The following is a 22,136-nucleotide window of genomic DNA, read 5'->3' as shown; positions in this document are numbered from 1 at the left end:
GAGAATGAGTGTAAATGTGCGAGTGTGTAGGGGAGTGGGGTAGAGGTGGGTACTTGTGCAGATTTTGTCACTTTAGTGATTATCCTTGAGAGGCTTTTAATTTGAGGCTAATGAGTATTTGTTTTAGCGCTCATGCACTCCGGTGTGCGCATTTATGTGGATGTGTGTGCGTCTGTGTGTGTGTGTGCGTGTGTGTGATTAAGGGCTGTGACATAGTGAAAGCGACAGACTGTACAGATGTTCAATAAATGGTCTGGAACAGGCAGGGAGGAAAGGGGACATCATTCATACTTTCTCACTTCTATATACAGACACACACACACTCACTCTCTCTCTCTCTCTCACACACACACACACACAGACATTCCCAGAGACGTGAATGAAATGAATGTGTAGACTTACACACTAAAGACATGGATACACAATGTCCATCATAAATTCTGTACAGATATAACAAAGGCAATGTACAACAATAACATAATCCTACACACTCACACACACATACTGCTAAAAAGAATTTACACAATAGCTAATGATTGAATGCAGCCAGAGTGAATTAACAGCTTAAAAAAAAACACCTCCTGAGGTGGCTGAAAACAGTATGCAACAGTGTGTCCGTGTGTGTGAGAGGGCTGAGGGATCAAGGCGGAACCAGGTAGACAGAAATCTTCATTATCTCATATTGTGAGTGAAATAACTAATATTGCTGCACTCGACAATAGTAAATTAAGGAGGTGAAGTGGGTACAGACGATATTTCTTGCCACTTACTCTGTGCAGTGCCGTGATTTTAAATCATTCATGCCCCATTCCTCTTTTCCTTTGTTTCTTACAGTTTTCTCTCCTGTGATCAACACCACCTACCTCCACCATCATCTCAATTCATTTTAGCAAATTCTTTTTTTAATGCTCGTTCTCCTTTCCTGCTTTTCCCCCCTCCTCAGCTTCCCACTGTTTATTTTCACTTCTTCCTTTTAGTCTTTTTCGGTATCAATTTTAACATCCCTTTTCTTCTTCAGCGTTCCTCTCTTAGAATTTCCCAGTCCCCCAGATTCCTCCTACCCTTTCTCTACTTTCTTCCTACCTAGTCCGATCTTACCTGTCAGTTTTTGTTTAATCTTTTCAAATGTTTTTTGTCTTGAATCTTTTGGAGAACAAATTGTATTGAACAGCCAGTACTATTTTACGTTCAGTCATGTCTCTTCCCGGACTTTAGTGAATATCTTGCTTTCTTTCTCTGCTGCCATGTTAACCAACCACTTACTCTTACCTTTATCTCAAAGCTGTGAGGGTGTTCGAAGTGTTAAAGCCTTCGTCAGAGGCCTCGACACAGAGTGCTTTGAATAGTTTCAGAAATGTGTACAAGCCGACCCGAGAGTGAAATTAGTGTTGAAAACAGAATGGAAAATGCAAATCAGTGAATCTAAAATAGATGATGCAATCTGTCCCTCCTTTTGCTTTTCCCCCCTCTTCTGTCTCAGGTGGTGTGTGTATTGCCCAGTCCTTGAAGATCCCCAGGGAGCCCAGGCCAGGGGAGTTTGACAAGATCATCAGACGCCTGCTGGAGACCTCCAATGCCAGGGCCATCATCATGTTCGCTAATGAGGATGACATACGGTACGTGTTGTGCACTTTAAAAACGAACCCTGCTGGTCAACTTTCCCGCTGCTATCAGGTGTACTTTTTTGTTTAATAAGATTTTCTGTGACATTTTCAACATATTTTACAATAGAAACCTTTTGACACCTACATGCTCGCTGTGATTACAATTATGTTATTCTGAAGAAGAAAAGACCTGGTTTTCATATCGCTATTCTTTAGCAACTCACTTGGTTAGAAGTGTTGCATTGTGGTACCGACAAGAGTTCGCACTATACTACAGGCACAATTATTGCATTTACATCTTGAATGATGATGTACATAATTATTAGGCAGTTATGAAAATTGAGATTTAAACAAAAAAATTCAAATATTATAAAATGCAGTTTTGACTCATACGACCCCCTGAAATGGCTTAATTACTGGTCAATCAGACCTCTTGTCTTTGGGTCCTGCCAAAAATGCTTGAAGAATAAAGCCTTTTTAGATAAATGCTGTCCAGAATGCTAAGCTCCAGAATGCTTGAGATTTGGAAATAAATACTTGATGACATGTTTTTCACACATTTTATGGATAGAAAAAAAAGGAGTCACTCCTCACGGGCAAGACGGATGCTGCCCGTTGCTGCATCAGTTATAGATATAAGCAGTGGTACAAGAAAAAAGCTGCAGTGATCTTTATGTAGGGTTAAGCCTAAATCAATACCCCACTGCTCGACTTGTCTGCTGTAGTCTATCTTCAGATATTTGAATTATCTTTTCTTTTTCTAAAACAGACGAGTTCTGGATGCAGCTAAAAGGAACAACCAGACGGGTCACTTCCTGTGGGTGGGTTCAGACAGCTGGGGGTCCAAGATCTCCCCTGTGATTGGCCAGGAGAGGGTGGCCGAGGGGGCCATCACAATTCTTCCCAAAAGGGCATCTGTGGATGGTAAGGATAATAACAAGCATATACGAAGCTGTCAGCACACGTGCAGGTAATAACTGAGAAGATGTGAGGAATAATAAAAGTAGTTCTCACCTGCACTGAAACTGGATTTGTGGCAAATGAAAGAAAGCCGAAGCAGCGTCTGCTCAAACTTTGATAGATCAAATTAAGGATTCAGGGGAAAGACCAGAGACAGAAATGAAATGGACTCATGTTCTCTCACTTTTGATCCCAGTGGGCAACAAGTTTTTGCCAATACACCAGGGAGAATATCCTCATTTGCTCTCTGTCAGAGCTCTCTATTAGATAATTGACTCCTGGAGGGCCACATAGGTGACAAGATATAAACTGGAAGCGAGGGAGAGAAATAGAACTTTAAATGAATCAAAGGGAGCTTTGGCAGATTCACAAGAAAGGCTATGTCGACTTTAAAGAAATGACAGAAGAGATGTGAGTGAGGATTAATGACTAGACTTTTCTTTTGGTACACCTAGAAAGAGAATGCAGTATAATGCAGCAATTCTGCAACATGTGTTATATAAAGCTTAAAATGTGTCTAAACTGTAATTTATAGTGACATAGTATAGTACAGTACATAGACTCAAACATGGGATCTTTTTGCACATGAGGTAAATGTTTTCTCACGCATTGAGAATTATTCTGATGCCATAACAAGCTCATTGAAATCATCTTTTGGGCTCCCAATGCTGTATAATTTAGCTTTTATTTCCACAGGAAACAAAAGAGAAGTAAATGAAATTGTTGGCCTTCCTGCTAAAAACAGATGTCTCTGGCCTGTACTTTGGAAGTACTTCCTTGCTGTAACTTTAATAATTTAAGGCAAAACTTTGCTTCACAACTGGTCCAAAAACACCACAATGTTGTTTTTAACGCAGTGAGGCAGCAGTTTTAAATTGTGTTAATATGCCACAAATTCCCTCAACAGTGTCACATTGTGTTTACCTTTGCTATTGCAGTTGCCAGAAACAAGGGAAACAGCTAGTCTCAAACAAAACAAAACAAAAAGGAAAAACAAAAGTCACTCTAAGTGCATGAGTCACTTTTACATTTTTTATAAGGAATATAACACCAGATAATATTTTTTGTATCTTTGAAAAAAGGCTTTCTGTTTTTCCCATCCAGTCTTTGAACTAAGCTAACTGTCTTCAGGCTCAGGCTTCACATTTAATCTGCAGATTAGAGGCAGAAGCATCAAATAACATTTCTGATATGAGCGACTTTGTTGATTTCAGAGGTACTTTTTTATGCCCTGCGACAGTCCTGGCCAGAGGCATTATGTTTTTACATAAATAATCCATATGTATAACTTATTCTGGTGAACACATTTATTTTCTGAAGGTAGACAAAGCTGACAAACCCAACCTGTGCTATTCTTGTGAATGTAATATCTCGGGAACACTGGGAGGAAATTTCATTCCACCTGTCTTAAATGTTCTCTTGGAAATAAGCATAGTTATCAGAATTTGGTAGTCAAAGATCTCGGTGACATCATGATTATTTTTGTGTGTGTGTGTGTGTGTGTGGGGGGGGGGGGGGGGGGGGGTTGCCACAAGTTGATTCATTTGAATAAATTTTACACAGATATCTAATTGGATAAAATGATTAGCTGGTGTCATTTTATATCCAAAAGGGGAGAGCTCTGCTTCACTGTGACATGCTAATGTTTTGCAAAAACACCCTTTCTGGCTGCTGTTCAACACCATAATTCAAGAGTAGATGCAGAGATGTTGAGCACTTTCAATTTGGTCAGATACTAAAGTGGTGACATTAATCTTTGGTGGCCACATATTAAATTCCATTAATATTTTTACTCCATATATTATGAGTCTGGGCAGACATTGATATATTACTTTACTTAGCTGGTTGGAAGAGGCTTAATAAATGCTACAGTATTTTTTTTATTTTTTATTTTTATTTTTATTTTTACTAACCTGAAATTGTATTACCCTTTAAAGAACTTTAGAACTAAAGTCTACATGGTTTCATCTCTATTCATCAGTACTTAAATGCAGTTTTAAATGAATATATCATTGTTCACAGAGTTCAGTTTCAACACTGATTCAGACTGAGGAAAGGTTGGCTTGGTTATATCTATGTATTATTACACAGGACACTAAAAATGTCATATGAACTTATTGTTTTACAGTCTATAAGAAAGCAGTGCATGAGATGTACCAAAATATAATCTAAAATGTAATCATAGGAACTGTGTGCTTCCAAACAACTGCCCAACTGGTAGCAATACTTCTATTTTTCTATTATCATTGAATTAAGTTTGTGCTTTTTAGACCCTCAAAGTACCTCAAATGATTATATTTCTGTTTTTAGGAATGTAATGTTATCACAATGGGAAGCATGTGATTCCACATGGCACATCTTACTGTTGAGGCACAAAAAGAGTAAGACTAATATTTCCAGCAGTCAAATATCAGTAGAGCATCCCAGGTGCACACATTACCCATTTCCACAACAGCACATTGAATTAATCATTTACACTTAACTACAGAGCATGTGTTGCGCCTTCTTAGTTAAGTGTAAATGTTTCTTTGCAGTCATTTCTTCTTGCCCACCCGGTCACAAGCCATCTATGGTTAGATGTAGGACTTGGGTTAGAGAAAAGCCTACTCCTTTTAAAGTACTGTGTAAAGTCTTGAGCCATGCTTCATTTCTTTAAATTGTGCTTCCAAAGAGCCAGATGTTCTAAAGGCCTTCCAGAGTTTTTCTTTGGACATGGGTTGCTTTTTCACTCATGTTCAGTCCACTGTACTTTCAGCAAACTCTGCAAGACAAGAAGACGAAAGAAGATGTGCCAGGCTTAAAACTATCTAAAGTGGCTGAACAGTTCAGGAAAGTCATCTCCTTAAGGAACAGGGAAAAATCAGTAAAGACCTGACAGACACTGTTCACTGAAGCCTCATCAGAAATGGTCTCAGTGGAAGAGTGGCTGTCAAAAAGCCATTCTTAAGGAAGGGAAATGGTAAGGATGAGATATACCAAATGTGCATGGAGGAGGTGAGGAGAGAGGTACAGCAGTGAATGTCTACAGCATCTATAAAACACGGTGAAGGTTCTGTTGTGGTTTGGGGCTGCATTTCAGTAAGTGGTGTCGGAGATCTTGTCAGAATTTATGAAATTATGAACACATATATTAGATTTTGATCTATCATGCAATACCATCTGGAAAGCATCTGACTGGCAGCAATTTTCAATATGACAATGCAATGATCCCAAACACAAACACATGGCAGTACAGCAAAAGCATGCCCGGACAGAAAAAACACAATTGAGCACCATTAATCATGGATAGGCCTCCCCAGCACCTGGACCTCAACATTATTGAAGCAATGTTGGACCATGAGACAGAGCACAGGACAAAAGGCACCCAACAACAAGAAGAGCTTTGAATGTCCTTGAGGAAACCTGAAGAACTATTCCTGAAGACTACTTGAAGAAATTACGAGAAAGCTTGCCTAAGAAGTTCGGGCTCTGTTAAAGAGTAAAGACGATCATACCAAACACTGACTTTAAAGCTCATGTAAAAACTCTGTTTTTGCCTTATATGCTGTATTTCTGTTTTTTTGCATATCTTTTTTAAATAAATTACTGCACTGAGTTTTTATTTTAGCAAAATGTAAGAAATGAGGGGTGGCTTGAGGCTTTTGCACAATAGAGAATTTTTGCATATTTGGAACATCCAAAAAAGAAAAAAATCCATTAACCAAAAACCTAAATTTCTCAAATATATATCAGAGAGTTCATGTCAAAGCTAAAATCCCCTAGTTTGTAAAAGTTTTACTGTAGCATACGGCTAAAATGAAAGTCTAACCCTGCACGGAAACAAAGAAAGATAGCCGATGAGCTGATGAATTGTTAAAAGGTTCATGTGGCAGATAAAATGCCATGCATTTAAGAAGCTTCTTTCACATTTAATTATGGTATGAAGAAAGTAGTTTTTTCTCATCTGCACGTCTCTTTTCTTTTGCCCGTATCTTTATTCCACCCTGCCACTTGCTGACAGGTATTTCATTCCTATGAGTAGAGAAACATGTTCCCCTCTTTTAGTTCCTCTTATCTTGTTATTAAAATGGACAAGTATCCAATCTATTGTGGAAGCTTATTTTAAAATGTATGCTTTTCTTTCTCTTTACGTCAGTATTTGATAGGAGCTCCAATACTGACCGGTTCAACCAAAATAGCTTTTCAGCCATACCATACGTGGGCTATTCATAACCTACGCATTTATGTGTCAAAATCTATTACATTGTGCTGAACACCTAATTTTCTAGCACAGACAGGCTCAGTAGAAATGAAGCCAATAACCCCTGAAGCACCGGTGCCCTCTCCTATTACGCCATTTAACAATATCTGGGTTGAAAGTGTCGAAAGCAGCTCGTCTAAACAAAATAAATAGGGAGATGTATTCAGTAGAGTTTTAAAAAGAAAAACAAAAAAAATAATAACTCATTTTCATACTTTTTAACCTTTGCCCTGTCTGTCTTTTACACAGCATTTGACCGGTATTTCCGTAGCCGTTCGCTGTCCAACAACAGAAGAAATGTTTGGTTTGCTGAATTCTGGGAGGAAAACTTTAACTGTAAACTGGGAATGCATGGTAAACGGCCTGGTAGCCTGAAGAAATGCACAGGTAAGACTATATTTGACTTCTTCCATTATTTCACTTGCTATCAACCATTTGGGGAAAAAGTCAATAAAGCTTAAATGTGTAAATTGTTATTTGACTAGAGATCCAAAGAGAGATGAAAATGCTCCAAGGTACTTTGGAGTTTTACACTTGAGGGTATAACAGATTGTTTTGTTTAGCTGTAATTCTACAGATCTATACGAGCTTGTAAGTTTTACTTTCTGAGAAGTGTAGCAGAAGGTCAGCTATAATTTGTCTTCCTTTATCCCTGCATCGGCTACCTCCTTGCGTCATAACCAGTGTCATTCTATGTCACGGCGGGGTGCGCCGATGTGTGCGGAAACAGGACCCAAAAGCAGATGATGACGAGGAATAGTAATGATTAACAGAAAAGTGAACCTTTATTGCGATGACGACAGGAAATGAACCAAGAGACCAAAGCAAACAGGCAAAACACTAAGAAACAAAACACTAAGCTGGAAAAACACTAAGAAACAAAACACTAAAGGTACTAAGACCAAAAACTATAACTATGATTGAGGTGGAAAATAAACAGGCTAAGACTATGACTATGACTATGACTGTAACTCTGGTGAGATAAACAGACGAACTGACAATGGCATGAAGAAAACAAAAGGCTTAAATACAGACATGAGGTGATCAGGGGAAGTGGCGACACATGGGGGAAAACAGCTGACAGACATAAACCTAATGACAGGACCAGGAGAGGAAAGCTAAATACAATGAACAAAGAACACATGACATTGTCAGAATAAAACAGGAAATGACAACACAACTTAACAGACCTAATACGTGATGAAATAAATAGAAAACCCCAAAACATAGAAAACCCAGGAACAATAACTGCCTAAACTAAAGGCAAATAGGAAATAACACAAACTAATAACATATCAAAAAATACAAAGAAAACTCAGAGTGCTGGGTCGGAGACCCAGCCTGTGACATTCTACTTATTTTGGTACAGCGTAAAACAATAACTAGGCACACCAGACTGACAGTTTTCAGGGAAACCAGTTTATCCTAAAAGCAGGCCCAGCTTTTCATATTGCATCTGCCAGCTGATTAAGCACATCACATTAGATTGAATAAGTCTTCATTAGAACATCGTAGCTCTGAAAGTCTGTCAACAGAGACAAATACTGTCTTCTAATTAGTGTGTATATATATATATTGTGGAGTGCACTGCTGGCTGTAATAAGTAACCTTAAACCCCAGATCAAATTAGCTGTTGGGATTTAAGAAGCAATATAGCTCAACAAGAGCAACTGTTTGTGTACTCGAAGCTTGAAGGGAAATTAAATAGTTGTTGGAGTATGTGCTTGTAAATGTGGCAGTGCACTCTCTTCGGTGCGTTTTGTTTTGTGTGTTTGTGCATAGGGTATATATGGGTATTAGTTCTGTAATAAGCACTTCTTGGTGTCATTTTTGTTTTTTTGCATTGCTTTTATATGATTTATGGTGGTTTGACCTGCATTTTTCAGTCCTAGTCCAAATTGTCTGCAGCTTGTTATTTTACAAACGACCCAACGCTACAGCTGATTTTTGTCTTGTGCTGTCGTCACATTCGTGTGCACGTGATCCAGATGGTGCTGTGTGTGCACTTTTTCACTGCCTACACCTGTCACTGGCTAAAGTGTTATACTTTTTAGAAGAGTTAGCAATGCCAGTGGACATGACCTGTAGGTATATCTCTGTGCTGCCGTGATCGGGTCTGTATGTTTATGTGTGTGTCATAGCGACTACTCCCTGGCTGATGCCTGCCATTGGCTCACATAATTAAGTTTGTAAGGGCTGTGACTCCCATTGACCGTCTATTACTAGCCGTGGCATCTGTGTATGTGGGCATCTATGTGTCGAGGGCCCTGTAGTCATGAAGCAGAGTCCATTAATTCCAAGTGCTGGGGTTTGTGACCTCCAAATCATCAACACAGAAGCCAATCAGCAGCCTGCTGCTCAAGGTCACTGTTGTGAGACAGCTGATGGGAGGATGTGGAAATGTATGTGATTATTGCACGTGATTGGGCTGGGAGTGGGGGAGCGGTGAGATGATGTCAACAGAAAATTAACAGTTAGAGAAACTGAAAAATGCAGCTGGAAACAAATTACACAAACAGTGACAAAGATAGCATAATAAGATATTCAAGTAACATGGGAAATATGATAAGTGGGTGTGGGCAAATTAATTGTAGATTGTAAGACTTGAAAAGGATACGGGAATTAAACAGTTCTGAGTCTGAAGAACTTGAGGTTTAACCTATTAATCTTAAAAGATTGGATGAGGTGATGACCTGGAGTGTTTGATGGTGTTCATTTGAGAGTGAGAATAGTCATCATCACATATGTATTATCAGAGGAGGTTGAAAATCCATGATGGACTCCAAAATAGTTACCTCTGCCACGGAGGTTATGTTTTTGGTTGTGTGTGTGTGTCTGCGAACATGACAGCTCAAAGTTTTCGTTTTCTTTTTTTTGAATTCTGGTAAAACTTTGTAGGGGTTTAGCATGGGCTCGTGTTAACAATCCATCCAAACTTAGTTTACATTCTCCAAGGTCTTCAAGGTCAGTTTACTGGATTGTCAGTTAAAAATTGACAAAAATCCTTGTAATTTAGAAACTATGATTCTTCCAAGTGTGGTGTTTATTGTCAACATATAGAAAGTACCATATAAAGATTTCAAACATCATGTCACATTTGACCTCTGACCTCTCCTTCAGGGTCAGTAGCTCGACCTGGAGGTCCAAATGATAATAATGATAGATAGAGCTATATAGAACCATGTTTCTTACTGCACTTTTTTTATGCATATAGGGAATGATATATGGTGATTCTAAATATCACGTGATTTTGCACTTATGACTTCTCTGTCAAGGTCAAATAAGGTGAAACTTTCATAAAATGACTTTTATCTTTAAAACTGTGCTTAAAATTCTACTGCACTTGGAAACATTCTGGAAATGATACTGGTATACATGGTTTACAAATATCACATTATAGTTTGCATCCGAATATCATGTTGCATTTGACCTCTAACTTAACTCCTACATTTCTAATCTACCTTTCTTTCAAGCTGCGTGGTTAAATAGAAATATACTGTAATATAATATTATATAATACACTCAATATTCACGTCCATTTATCAAGCAATATTTATTATCCATGACTTGCTCTATATATTGGTGTAATCAAAGTAAACCAAATATGTCTGCCATATTTTAAAGTTATATGCATGGTTCTAATAAATCCTTTTTTAAGTATTTGTATTATATTTTATAAAAGCACTCATTTCGTCTTTGTATTTAGTCTTTTTGCTGCACATTTAATTGCTCCAAATGAGTGTGCAAAAATTACAGCATATTCCTCTGAGGTTTAGCAGTGAAGTACTGTGCAATGGAACAGCTTGAGTAGTTCAGTTACATTATAACCCAAGCAGCATTTGTTTGCTGTATTATGCTGCATAAAAGAAAAATGGCTTTTGTCAGAAAGAGGCCGTTGACAAATAAAGAAAATGAAGCCCCATCACCTAATCACTCTTGCGTCATTTTCTCTTTACTTCCTTTCTCTACTCTCTTAATTTAACCTGGGAGATATTGTTTCCTTTATTATTGTCAGTACAAAATGAATTACATGAAGATGATGCATTTTTCATAGAAATATCCCCAGCCTACTGTATAATGTAAAACAACATACGTAGCATCATAGTAGCTACATGATATCCAGTGATTTGCTGCTAAAGCTACTACGACCAGCCAGACATCGGTTCTTCAGTCCAATAAATGCATTTTAATGATTTATTTAGAGTGCATTACCACAACTTTCAGCTTTCATCATTTCATCTTTCATGAAGAGAATAGTAAGTATACAAAAAAGGGGAAATCCAAGGCACTCAGGCTGCTGAGTGTAAAAAGCCTCTTTTTGAGACATGGCTCATGAGGACATCAGCCGACAACTCGGATGCTGGAATAAAAGTGTGCTCTGTTGAAGGCATACATTTAGGTAAAACTAATGCTTCAGGGCAAACTGATTTAGGCAGACACCAGATCACAAATAAGACTACACGCTTACATGGCCAGAAACTCCCATGCATACTGCTTGTAGATCATCAAGAAGGAAAATGCAACATTTCTTACTATATGTGTGTTACTTTAAAACATGCGTGTTCTTTTTCTGTTTCTAACCCAAGTAGGCACACTCATCGCACGTCTTTCTAAAGATGCCATTTTGTCACAGCTGCTAAAGCTAGACCAAACACAGCAGGACCAGGCAGTGTCAATGACCCAGAAAATCCATTTGGCGTTTAGCATTTGGTTGTTGTTTCAAACTGACTTGCCAGGTAGACTGGATCTGAGCAGGATTTGGAGTAATGTGGCACCATAGTGAAGAAGGCTGAAATACACACACTGAGATAAAATGCATGACAAAATGCAGATCTATAGAGCGAGTCTACCCACTTCTCCCTTCATACATACAGTAATGCTCTTGGAGGTGAATCTCTTAATTTCCACATGAATCTCTAAAGTTTTCATACATTCTAGATCATTTCTCTGCTTTCATATGGAGAAACGTACATTAAAATAGGCAAAAACATAAACAATGTTTAATAAAACAAGATATGGTAGCACAACCACTAGCATCTCTGTCCACAGCCGCCATCAGACTTTGTTCATAGCAGTGGATGTTGACTAGAGCTGTAAGCCTCAGGTACACTCAGAAGAATTAAAGTGCACTGTGGACAGTTGGACATTTGTTATCCTGTTGATTTCTATACTTCTGATTTCTTTGCCTTTCTGTCTGAGTGGATTTTGACTTGTGTCACTCTCAAGGGAATGATACCGGTTTGTTATCGTTCTCTACTTTGTCAGCCATCAAACTTCTTTATCTCGCCTTGTCTGTCTTTTCGTCTTTCCATTTCTTGCATCTGTCATTTCTTTCTCTTCTATAAAATCCAAGTTTAAAGTGTTATTTTTTTTGTCAGCGTTGAAAAGGTGAAAATCAGTAATGCTGTCTCAGTGTGGGTTTTTGAATTCCTTAGCCTAGCATAAGTTCAGGTCAAGCGCAGTAGCCTTCTACCTGTCTAATTGGCAAGCTTGCTTACAGATTCTGCATATCTACAAACCATTTTGCAATCCATCTTGACTCCAGCTGCTGTTCATGCTGTTTCTGACCCAATCAATGTCATGCATGTGTCACTGAAGTCTGCCCCATACAGGTTCCTGCTGCTGGTCTCCCTGCCTCTGGCTTTCAGGTTCAGCATGTGGAAGAGTGAGGAGGTCCCAGAATAGAGCCATACTTCCGAGTATAAATTATCGGAGATGGAAATAACAATATTATTTTTGCCTGTAGGAGTCCAGTCTGACATTATTTTCTCCCTTTGCAAATCAATAACAGTTTTAAATTATGTTATTTTTTTTCTGAATTGAGCCTGCCTTTCCTCTGCACACTCTCACCGTCTTGCAGCCTCTTGTTCTCATCCTAATTTGTATGGCCAGAAAATTAATCTACTGCATTGTTTACACTGTAAACATGGCAAATAAAAGTAATATCTTAGTCTATGTAGTATTTATTTGCAAAGCAATACATAATATATATTTTATGCAGCTGTGTAGTTTCTACTTTCATTCCTTATATTAGCTTATTATTATTTTACGTGAAGTTATAGTTGCATGCATGCTGTTTTTAATGGGTCCAGGAAAACTCATTCAGAGATGTTTTATCTCTATTAAATGAGGGCAAAGCCCGCTGTGCAAATGCAGGTAGTTAAAACCCTATGAAGCAAAGCACAATTCAATGAATACACACCAGGTATATTATTAGAACCAATTTTTAATTATATAAATGTGCAATAAATGGAGAACTGATCTGAATTTATAAAATATTGTGATTTCCTGGAGTTCCCTCTGCCTCACATTACACCTGGAAAAGACCTTGATTATAAGAAATATTGATACATTGGAAGTTTATGCCTCAGTATCTTAAACAACTAGAGGTCACATCTATAAGAATTTGCTGGGGCACAGTGAAGAGAGCCCAAAACTCTTACCCAGGTGAGAAGAAGCCTGAAAAGCTTAAAAAGATGCATGTATAGTACTCTGTGAGGGGGAAAAAAAACAAAAGAATAACAGTTTCATCTCTCGCCCGTTTTCCTGATTAGCAAAATTACCATAATGCTGTAGCTTTTTTTACAGCTGCCTAATGAAGGTTATGCTCTAACTTCCTTCCTACTTAATAGGCAAACACAGAGGATTATCAAATGCTTGCACACACCACACACACAAAGCTTTATACTTCCTCAGTTTAACATAAATAATTAATACTTTATAGAGTATTGTTGATGAGGAATTTATCTTCTAAAGGCTCCTTGGCTAGTTTGATGCCCTTGTTTTCTGAATGCATGAATGCTTTTCTTACTTGGTACAAAAGTCATGCTTTTAAAGACACAGAGCCTTCATCCAACACTAGCGATGTGTGCATGTGTCTGTCTGTGGGAGAAGCACAGTACCATTCCAGAAGTTAATGAGATCCTGACTTAACCCAGCATGCACACATTTACCCTTGCGTACAAACACATGTTCACTCACTACAAATAGACCATATCCTAACGAGGTCGATGGGGAAGGAGAGTTATTAGGCTCACAGGCTGAATAAACTGTTCCCTCCCCTGTGAAAAGGCCTAAGGACTGAACAGACTGAAGGATGGAGACGAGCACAGATGGAGAGCTTGATGGACAATTAGAGACAGACAGGCACAGACAGACAGATTGCAGACTGTGAGACAGAGACAGCAACAGACAGTGCTATATGACTCCTTCCAACATTAGTTTTCAGTAGGTGAGATGAAGTGTCATTTAGCTGCAGTGAAATGATCCTTTTTCATTTTCTTGCAGAGGACATGGTTATCTATAGCTCTCAATGATGCAATCTGTGTGCATATGTGGTAGCTGATTTATGACTTGCAGTCCTACGATAGAGAGCATGCTTGTAACATGTGCCTCGATTCTTATACTGAGAAACTGTATGGGTGAGCTGCAATCATAGCCACTACTTTGGCATTGGATAAATAAGTAGAGAACTGCACATTTGCCACTGTTGTATCACAGCCTCACACAAACTGTAATCCATCTTGATGAGACCCAAATCTCATTGTAGAGGAAGGAAAAAAAAGTCCACTAATGAAAAAATGTGGCTAGGAGGCAGGAGTATGCACATAAAATATAATGTATTTGTATGATCATTGTTACCTCAACATGTTCATGTCATGAGTTGAGATGTTGGCCAGCACGATGATGCAGAAGTTAATACTGTTGCCTCACAGCAAGACGGTCCTGAGTTTGAAGCCACTAGCTGACTGGTTGCGTGATTTGTCTCTGAGTACCGTGGCTTTCTCCACAGCCCCAAAACATGCATTTGGTTAGGTTAAATGACGCTTCTAAACTGACCATAGGCGTGAATGTGAGCACAAATGGTTGTCTGTCTATGGAAGAAAATGGAAAGATGCAGAAGTGAGTTTTGGACATAAACTATAAAGACAAAATTGACATGAGGTTATAATGCAATTCAAGTTTATTTATTTATGCCAAATCACAGCACAACAGTTGCCTCTTTACTGTGTGGTAAACCCTCCAGTTTTAGAGAGGAAACCCCAACAATCACATGCTCAACAAGCAACGATGGGAAGGAAAAATTCCCTCTTAAACTAAAACTCCCAGCATAACCAGGCTCAGTGAGGTGCAGTCATTTGCTGTGACTAGTTGGTGGATGAGAGAAAAGAAAAGAAAGGGAAGAAAGCATAGTGAGACAAGACAAACTATGGGAGTGAAGACACAATTTAAAGACATGCAGCAGCAATGCATTGGGAGTAAAAAGAGAAGACTAATAGAAAAATGCTGAGTATATCATGTGAAGTCCCCTTGCAGCCTGAGCCTATAGCAGCATAAAGAAGGGATGCTTCAGGGCAATGTGATGTTGCTAACTCTGAGCTTTATCAAAAAAGGAAAGTTTTAAGTTTAATCTTAAAAGTAGAAAGAGTGTCTGTCTCTTGAATATGAAATGGTGGCTGGTTCCACAGGAAAGAGACCTGAGAGCTGAAAGCTCTTCCCTCCCATTCTACTTCTGGAAACTCTTGGAAGCACAAGCAAGCCTGCTATCTTAGAACAAAGTCTTCAGCTGGGACGATATAGTACTGTAGAGTCTGCATGTGATGATTTGGATTTAACAGGGACAGACTGGCGACCTCTCTGGGGTGTACCCTCTCATCCTATTGCAGCTGAGAAAGCCTATAGCCCCCCTGCCATCCTGATTTGGATAGGCGGAAGAAAATGAATGGATGGATGAATAGATTTAACAGGGAACCAATGAAGAGAAGCTAATGGTGGGGAAAAAGTGTCTCTTTCTCATTCCTGGCAGTACTGTCACTGCAGTATTTTGGATTAACTGGAAGCTTTTCAAGAAACTTTTAAAAGAAGGGATGCTTCTTTTATAAGATAATATTTAATTACAATAGTCAAGACTAGAACTAGTCAACGCATTTTTTCCTTTTTCTTCATTATCTCTGAGACAGCATGTGCCTAATTTTAACATTGTTATATTTCTCCAGACAAGTGGAAGTCTGAGATTTTCTCTCTCTTTTTAGCTACCTGCCCACTTGTTTGCTACCTATATAATCTATGTCATACTGTTTCTAAGTATATAACCATCAGCAATTTAATTTTACAGCAGCCATTTTTCTGTATTTTTTTGTCCATTTCTCAAAGTTTTTGTGTCGTTGTCATTTTCTCAATTCTTCAGTAGTTGCTTAGTACTGACACAGCTGATAAGAATGAAGGTCAACACTATAAAAATTAGGCCCAAGTTTTTAAAACTGCCCCCCCCCCCCCCCCCCCCCCCCCCATGCAGGTCTTGGAAAACTGAGAAGTTTTAATAGTGCTAATGTCACCCAGCTGAATCAAATGCACCTAATCATATTACTGATCCAGATTCACAGCAAACTTGTTTCTGATTGTGTGACACAAATACCAGCACTGTAAATATAAAAACTAACAGCAAGTATGTTTGTGTGTCAGAGCATTATATTCAATGTATTTGTCGTTTAAAGCTATTCACGTCTCTTATTCTGTTGTTTATTGACCTTGCTTTTATAAACCTAAAGTCTATCTATCATCTTTCACTCCAGCTTTTATTTTTAGCCCCCACCATCCTTCTGTTTTGTTTGATATATTTTCTCTGCTGTCTCGCTAGCTTTACTGTGCTCTTTCTCTGCCACCTGCCTCTTTTGTTCCACAGCTTTCCCCTTTCGGTGTTTTATAGTGTGTTTATAAATGTGCTTGTTCAAGGGTGGGAAGGGAGAAGGTCCGGTGACATGAAGCACACATCCCTTCAACAAAAAAAAACATTCATGAAATTCTTGTTTAAATGTCAAGTGAAAGCTGGGCAAGAGAGAGATCAAAAGAAGGGAAGGAAATTTAAAAAGTTGAGGAGAGAGAGGAAGGGCTAGTGTGCATAGCCAAGTTATGCCAGGACAGTGATTCAGCAAGATATGAATAATGACCAATGAATAATTTATATTAGCTGTGTGTACCATCAGCAGTAATATATACCAGCAATAATGTAGAGTGTAATATATATTAGCCACATATGTCAATGGCATCACATTATTCATGAAAAAGGGTGCTCTGCTACGAATTGCTCTTTATAAAACAGACAACACTCTCACTGCAGCCTGACAGCAGGTCTGAGAAGAGAGAGGGGAAAGATGAGAATAGGAGCAGCAGCAGGATCAAAATGCCACATATCTAATAAATGCTTGCTCATTTGAGCTCTGGTGCTATTTCTGCCGGTAAAAGTAACAGTGATATTGAGTTTAGCAAGTCAATTACCGAGAACAGGCAAGCCTGTGACATTAGTAAGGAGATGGCTAAACAAGCTTATGCACACAAGCAGTGTAATGAACACAAAGGTTTTAGTGTACTTCATCTAATTTCTACTGTGTTTACTCATTTGATAAAAAAAAACATGCTGTTAAAAGAAAAAGATGAAAAAACAGAAAACATGAATGTTTGCATGAATTCTTCTTCAGGTACTCTGTCTTCCTCTCTCAGTCCAAAGACATGTAGTTAGTAGAGTTAGCTTAATTAGTGAATTGTTGTCTGTCTCTCTGTGTTAACCCTGCAACAGATTGGCGACGTGTCCAGGGTGTACCCCGCCTCTCACTCTATGGTAGCTGGGATAGGCTCCAGCACTCTTGCAAACCTGAGAAGGATAAGACGGGTGATTAGGTGATGGAGCTCAGCCTCCCATGACACCTGCAGCTGAGCTACAAACCAAACTCTGCCACATTAACTAAACAAAACACTTTTTGTGTCAGTCACAGAAAGCTTTGCATCATTTTGCCTTTCATTGGCCCCCTTACTTTACACAGCAGACTGATCTGCATGATTGGTTTGGGCGAAATTCTGACCCCACATGCAATCCTTTATTTTATCCTGGGTTGGGACCAGCAGGGACTTGACAGTTACTTGTGACGCCCTCCCCAACCTGGAGTTGGCTGTGTGTTTTCTCACAGTTTTAACAAGGATCTTTATACTTGTGAGGTGAATGTGCTAACCCTTACATTGCGGAAAAATATGAGCTGTGGCCTCTTCATTTTATTTATTTACATTTCCTTAGTTACAGTACAAGCAACATTAATATCCTTGAAAGGTTTGCGTATAGGTTTCAATAGTGTAAGAGTCAACATGTTTGCCTAAAACACTAAAAGTCCTTGTTTTGCAACTAGGAGGCAACTCAAACTCAAGGTCATGCTAGGTGGTCACAAGCAGGTGTGGTGGTCCAAAAGCTGGATAAGAGTGATCAAGAAATATATCTTGTGTAAAAGTCTCCACCAAACCAAAAATGTTATTGTTACCCTAACAAGAAAAGTTCCCAGAACTCCTGTAAAATCAACAACAGTCAGAACTCAAGTATTGACTCAAGTTGTTTGATGTTTTGAGTTTTCAACTTCTGATTTTTTAGAGTGGACACAGCAAGATTTACAACTTGAGATAATTGCAATACAAAATACTCCAAAAGGCACCGACACAAACTGGGTAGAGAGTCCTAATCAGTGACAAAAATTAGTGGCATTGAAGGCCGCCTGTCAGTCAGATGCCCGACTCCTTGAAAACCTTAACACCTTTTATGATTTGTTATGGAAAATCTTTAATAAAACTGCAACCAACAAACAAGCGTGTCTTTTGAAGTGAGGTTTATTAGAAAAGAAAAGAAAAACACTGCAGTGGAGAAAAACGTTCAGATCACACACCTAACCCGTTTTTCTGAGGGAAAGACATCACCCTGAACCCTTTTATACCTCCCAAACAAATCCTGAGAAATCCTTATCTCTTCAGTCTAGGAACAGTTCCGACCAACCGTCATCTCCTCTGCAACAGGATGTCCAGAGCCCTCAAGAGGAAAACGAGTCTGCTGTGAAGGTGCAATAAAACTTGGGCCCCACTTGTGATCACATCCCACATGCATACAACTGATGTCAAGAGTGAGCTTTCTATACTAAGTACAGAAAGTGTTACTACTATTACTAAAGTGATGTGATTATTACATAAACTAAAGACATTTCCAGTACAGCTTTAAGAGCCAATTTGCCAATCTGCAATTAAAAAACCCACCACCACCAACAACAACAAAAAATATTTTAACACTGAGGTCTCTGGGGATTTACTTGTTTTTGGAGCCAGCTCTGGCTTGTTCTTCCAGGAAGTGCAGTTCATGTCACTTCATGCTTGACATGTCACCCTCACCCTTTCACTCACACAAGTTGCTGCTCGAGTAAACTCTGATCAGGTAATTGACTTCTAAAAATGTTAGCATTGCTGCACGAAGGTGCAATTATTAATAAGTTAATTTGAGACTTCAGCTATTAGAATGCTTCCCAAACTGTAGTGAGGTTGAAATGTCTTTTTTAGGAACTTGTTCATCTAGTCATCCACCCTAAAGCCAGCCTGGTGATGGGACTTTTAACCAAGTTCTTTATCTCTTATTCTATCTGTTTTGTATTGATAACTTTTAAACAGATATACTTTTCTATTCATCTATGCATCTTCTTTATTTGTTGTTGGATCAATACAATAAATTTGAAGAGTCTACACAGACATGTGTCAAATAACATTTGACATCAAGCTTCGATCCCACACACGAGGCACTAGTTATGAAACAAACACAGTCACACAGGCGCACACACTCTTAGATGTAATTGTACAAACACAGACACATACTTGCACTCAGGCTTGAAGCCACTGACTGGTATTTATGCAGCAGTGTATTGACACAAGCCTTGGCTTCAGTGCTCTGTTGTCAAATCATGTAGAGCAGATCTCTGTCTGATGCTCATTTGCTCTTTTTTCTTATTGATTAGCCATGTCTTCCTTGGTAGATTAGCCTCAAAGATCTAAGCCAGTCAAATATGGTTTGCATGGTTTTTGTATGTTAAGAAATATGAGAAATATGAGAAACGCATTTAAGCAGAGTGGTAGTTTTATATTTTAACAATATTGATTCATAAATGTCTCTGAATTATGGTGTGTGTGGGCAGCATCACTCTATGCTGTCATCTTTGTGATGTTTTTGAGCCATCGTTGATAAATGAGAGAAAAGCTAATTAAACAACCTTTATGTAAATGTATTCATGAACATCTGAACTTAGGTTGCATCATTCCAGGGCTCATAAATAAATTTCCTTCTCATATATTTTTATAAGCCAATTTGCCTACAGAAAAGGAAAGGCAGATGGGGGCGTCAGGTGGTGGTTGAGAAGAAAAGAAAGCTAGAGTAAAATACTTGCTAGCTGTTGAGAGTTTAGAAGGAGGGAATTGAATATGTGCTGCAAATTGATGTTTAATTAAGGAGCTTGTTCACATCATTAGTCTGTCTGTCAGCTGTGTTGCCATCAATCACTGCATGTAGAAAATCTGCCCAGCACACTGGTCTATGAAGGCATCCATCAAAGCATTTAGCCAGTTGGCATTCTTGCATTAGTCTCACCTCGATGATTTCATGTATTGCTTTATGTTTGTATTAGACAAGGAACTCGCTTCACTAGCAAGGCAGTGAAACATGCATTTCAGAGGTTTTGCTGTTCCCAATTTTTTTTTTTTTATTTCATATCATGAAAATAGTAGGATAAAAGATACAGCCCCCCCCCCCCCCCCCCCCCATTGTTGTAATCTTAATCCTTCTTGTGTAGAGAAGGATTTTAATTTTAAAGTAAGTAGGTATGTTAATATTTATTGCAATTTTGAATATTATGGATAATCACACATGTAATCGTGAAGAAGTCCCACAAAGCAGACTTGAAAAATGGCCGTCGATACAGCCAGTAGCTCCTTAGCTGTCAGGAAGAAAGTCAGTCAAAACATCGGCAGTCATTTCACAATGTGAATAGTTATATTACTTTTGTATAACTAAACAGTATAATATAATAGTGCGATATAAAGTTATTTCATAATTGCCTTTTAAAGACTCCAATCACTCAGGGCTAGCAACTGCTTAGCAAGTTATATTGCTTGGCAGGTCAGCAAGTGGTTGTTGGGGATTGCTCGCTGTCTGTGAAATTGATTGCTAATGCCCCAGTCACAGAGACCAAGAGATTAGTCGGTCAGCAACACTCCGGGCAACCATATGTAGATCACTATAAAAAATGTCTGTTCCCCAAATGGTTAGCTAGTGGTTGGTAGATGAAAAATGGTTACAAAGAGATATACACTGCTGCACCCATAGCTTGCATGGAAGGCACCAACTTGTCTGCAGATCCTTGCTGAGCAGTAGTGAAACTGTGAAACACGCGGTGCACACTATAGCGCTGAAATGAAAACATTTTGAAGGGTGCAACGATCTCTATTTCCCGTGTTTGTCCCACTTTTCACAGGTTCACTGTAGCTCAACAAACAGTTGATGAGTGTTGACGTTCTATGCTAAGTACTGACAACCACCACAACCTGCTAGTAACCAAAGAAATTATAAGTAGGTTTTTGGTGAAGCACACTCTAATACACATTTTTCCATAGTGACCAGCAGTGTTGGGGAGTAATGGAATACATGTACCGCCGTTACGTATTTAAAATACAAAATATGAGTAACTGTATTCCGTTACAGTTACCGTTTAATAAGGTGGTATTTAGAATACAGTTACTTTTTTGAAATAAATGGATTACACGGCGGTATTTTCCTGTTTCATATTGTCGCGGGTCAGGACTGTTTGGGTTTTGTTTGACAGCTACGTTCTGTTGTTCCCAATGACTGCTTTCTACAGTCATTGGTTGTTCCAGGCGGCAGCGTTACGGTTGCCATGGTTACAGGGCGACGCACTCTCTCTGCGACTGTGTGTTTCCTGGGTGAGAGAGCGCCTTTTTGTTGTTGTTGTGCTAAGCTATGCCGAGCAGTTTGGTTAGCGGTGGTGTGTTTCTGTTGGAAAATAAACGGCTGTGCTCCCTGGCAATTCAGGGAAGCAAGACCAAACGACACCTCTGTCTCCTCCTTGTCTGTCCATTTTTGGTAATTCCAAAACTCCGGTGGAAACCCAAACAAAACACGCATTAAGAGGCCCTAATGCCCGTGTCTCAATCTCGCGTCTCATAATGAGGAAATCTTTTTTTAAAAATGATTTAATATAAAGGCAATAGGCAGAGTGTTACAGACATAGCGCTAAAGAATGTAGCCTCATTGGTAGTGTAGTCCGTGCTGCAGGGAGAATGGTCATACCCATTGTGTGTCTGTGAGCGAGGGAGGGAGAAAAAGGAAAAGTACGAGTTGTCATCGAGCAGAAACGGGAGCTGGAAGCATGTAAATATAATAATAACCACTGCAGCCAAAAAGAGTGCCTGACGAGCCCAGTTGTAAGTACGCTATCAAGACTTGACTGTACACTGTGTTCGTGTTTTCCTCC

The 22,136-nt window shown here is 39.0% G+C and overlaps 1 protein-coding gene across 6 annotated transcripts in view; it reads left to right on the top strand.

The window, feature by feature from the left end:
* The window catches only part of grm8a (glutamate receptor, metabotropic 8a), a 315,894-nt gene that overhangs the window by 228,158 nt on the left and 65,600 nt on the right, over positions 1-22,136 (top strand). For all 6 annotated transcript variants that reach the window (XM_004560918.5, XM_004560917.4, XM_014409627.3 and 3 more), the window contains 3 exons: positions 1,481-1,616; positions 2,374-2,528; positions 7,054-7,191. In XM_004560918.5, coding sequence (XP_004560975.2) covers positions 1,481-1,616; positions 2,374-2,528; positions 7,054-7,191 — 429 coding nt within the window. The remainder of the gene's footprint in view (positions 1-1,480; positions 1,617-2,373; positions 2,529-7,053; positions 7,192-22,136) is intronic.

Source organism: Maylandia zebra, linkage group LG17, assembly GCF_041146795.1.
Source record: "Maylandia zebra isolate NMK-2024a linkage group LG17, Mzebra_GT3a, whole genome shotgun sequence".
Lineage (NCBI taxonomy): Eukaryota > Metazoa > Chordata > Actinopteri > Cichliformes > Cichlidae > Maylandia > Maylandia zebra.
The sequence above is the reverse complement of the archived record's forward strand: the minus strand, read 5'-3'. Positions and strand labels throughout refer to the sequence as shown.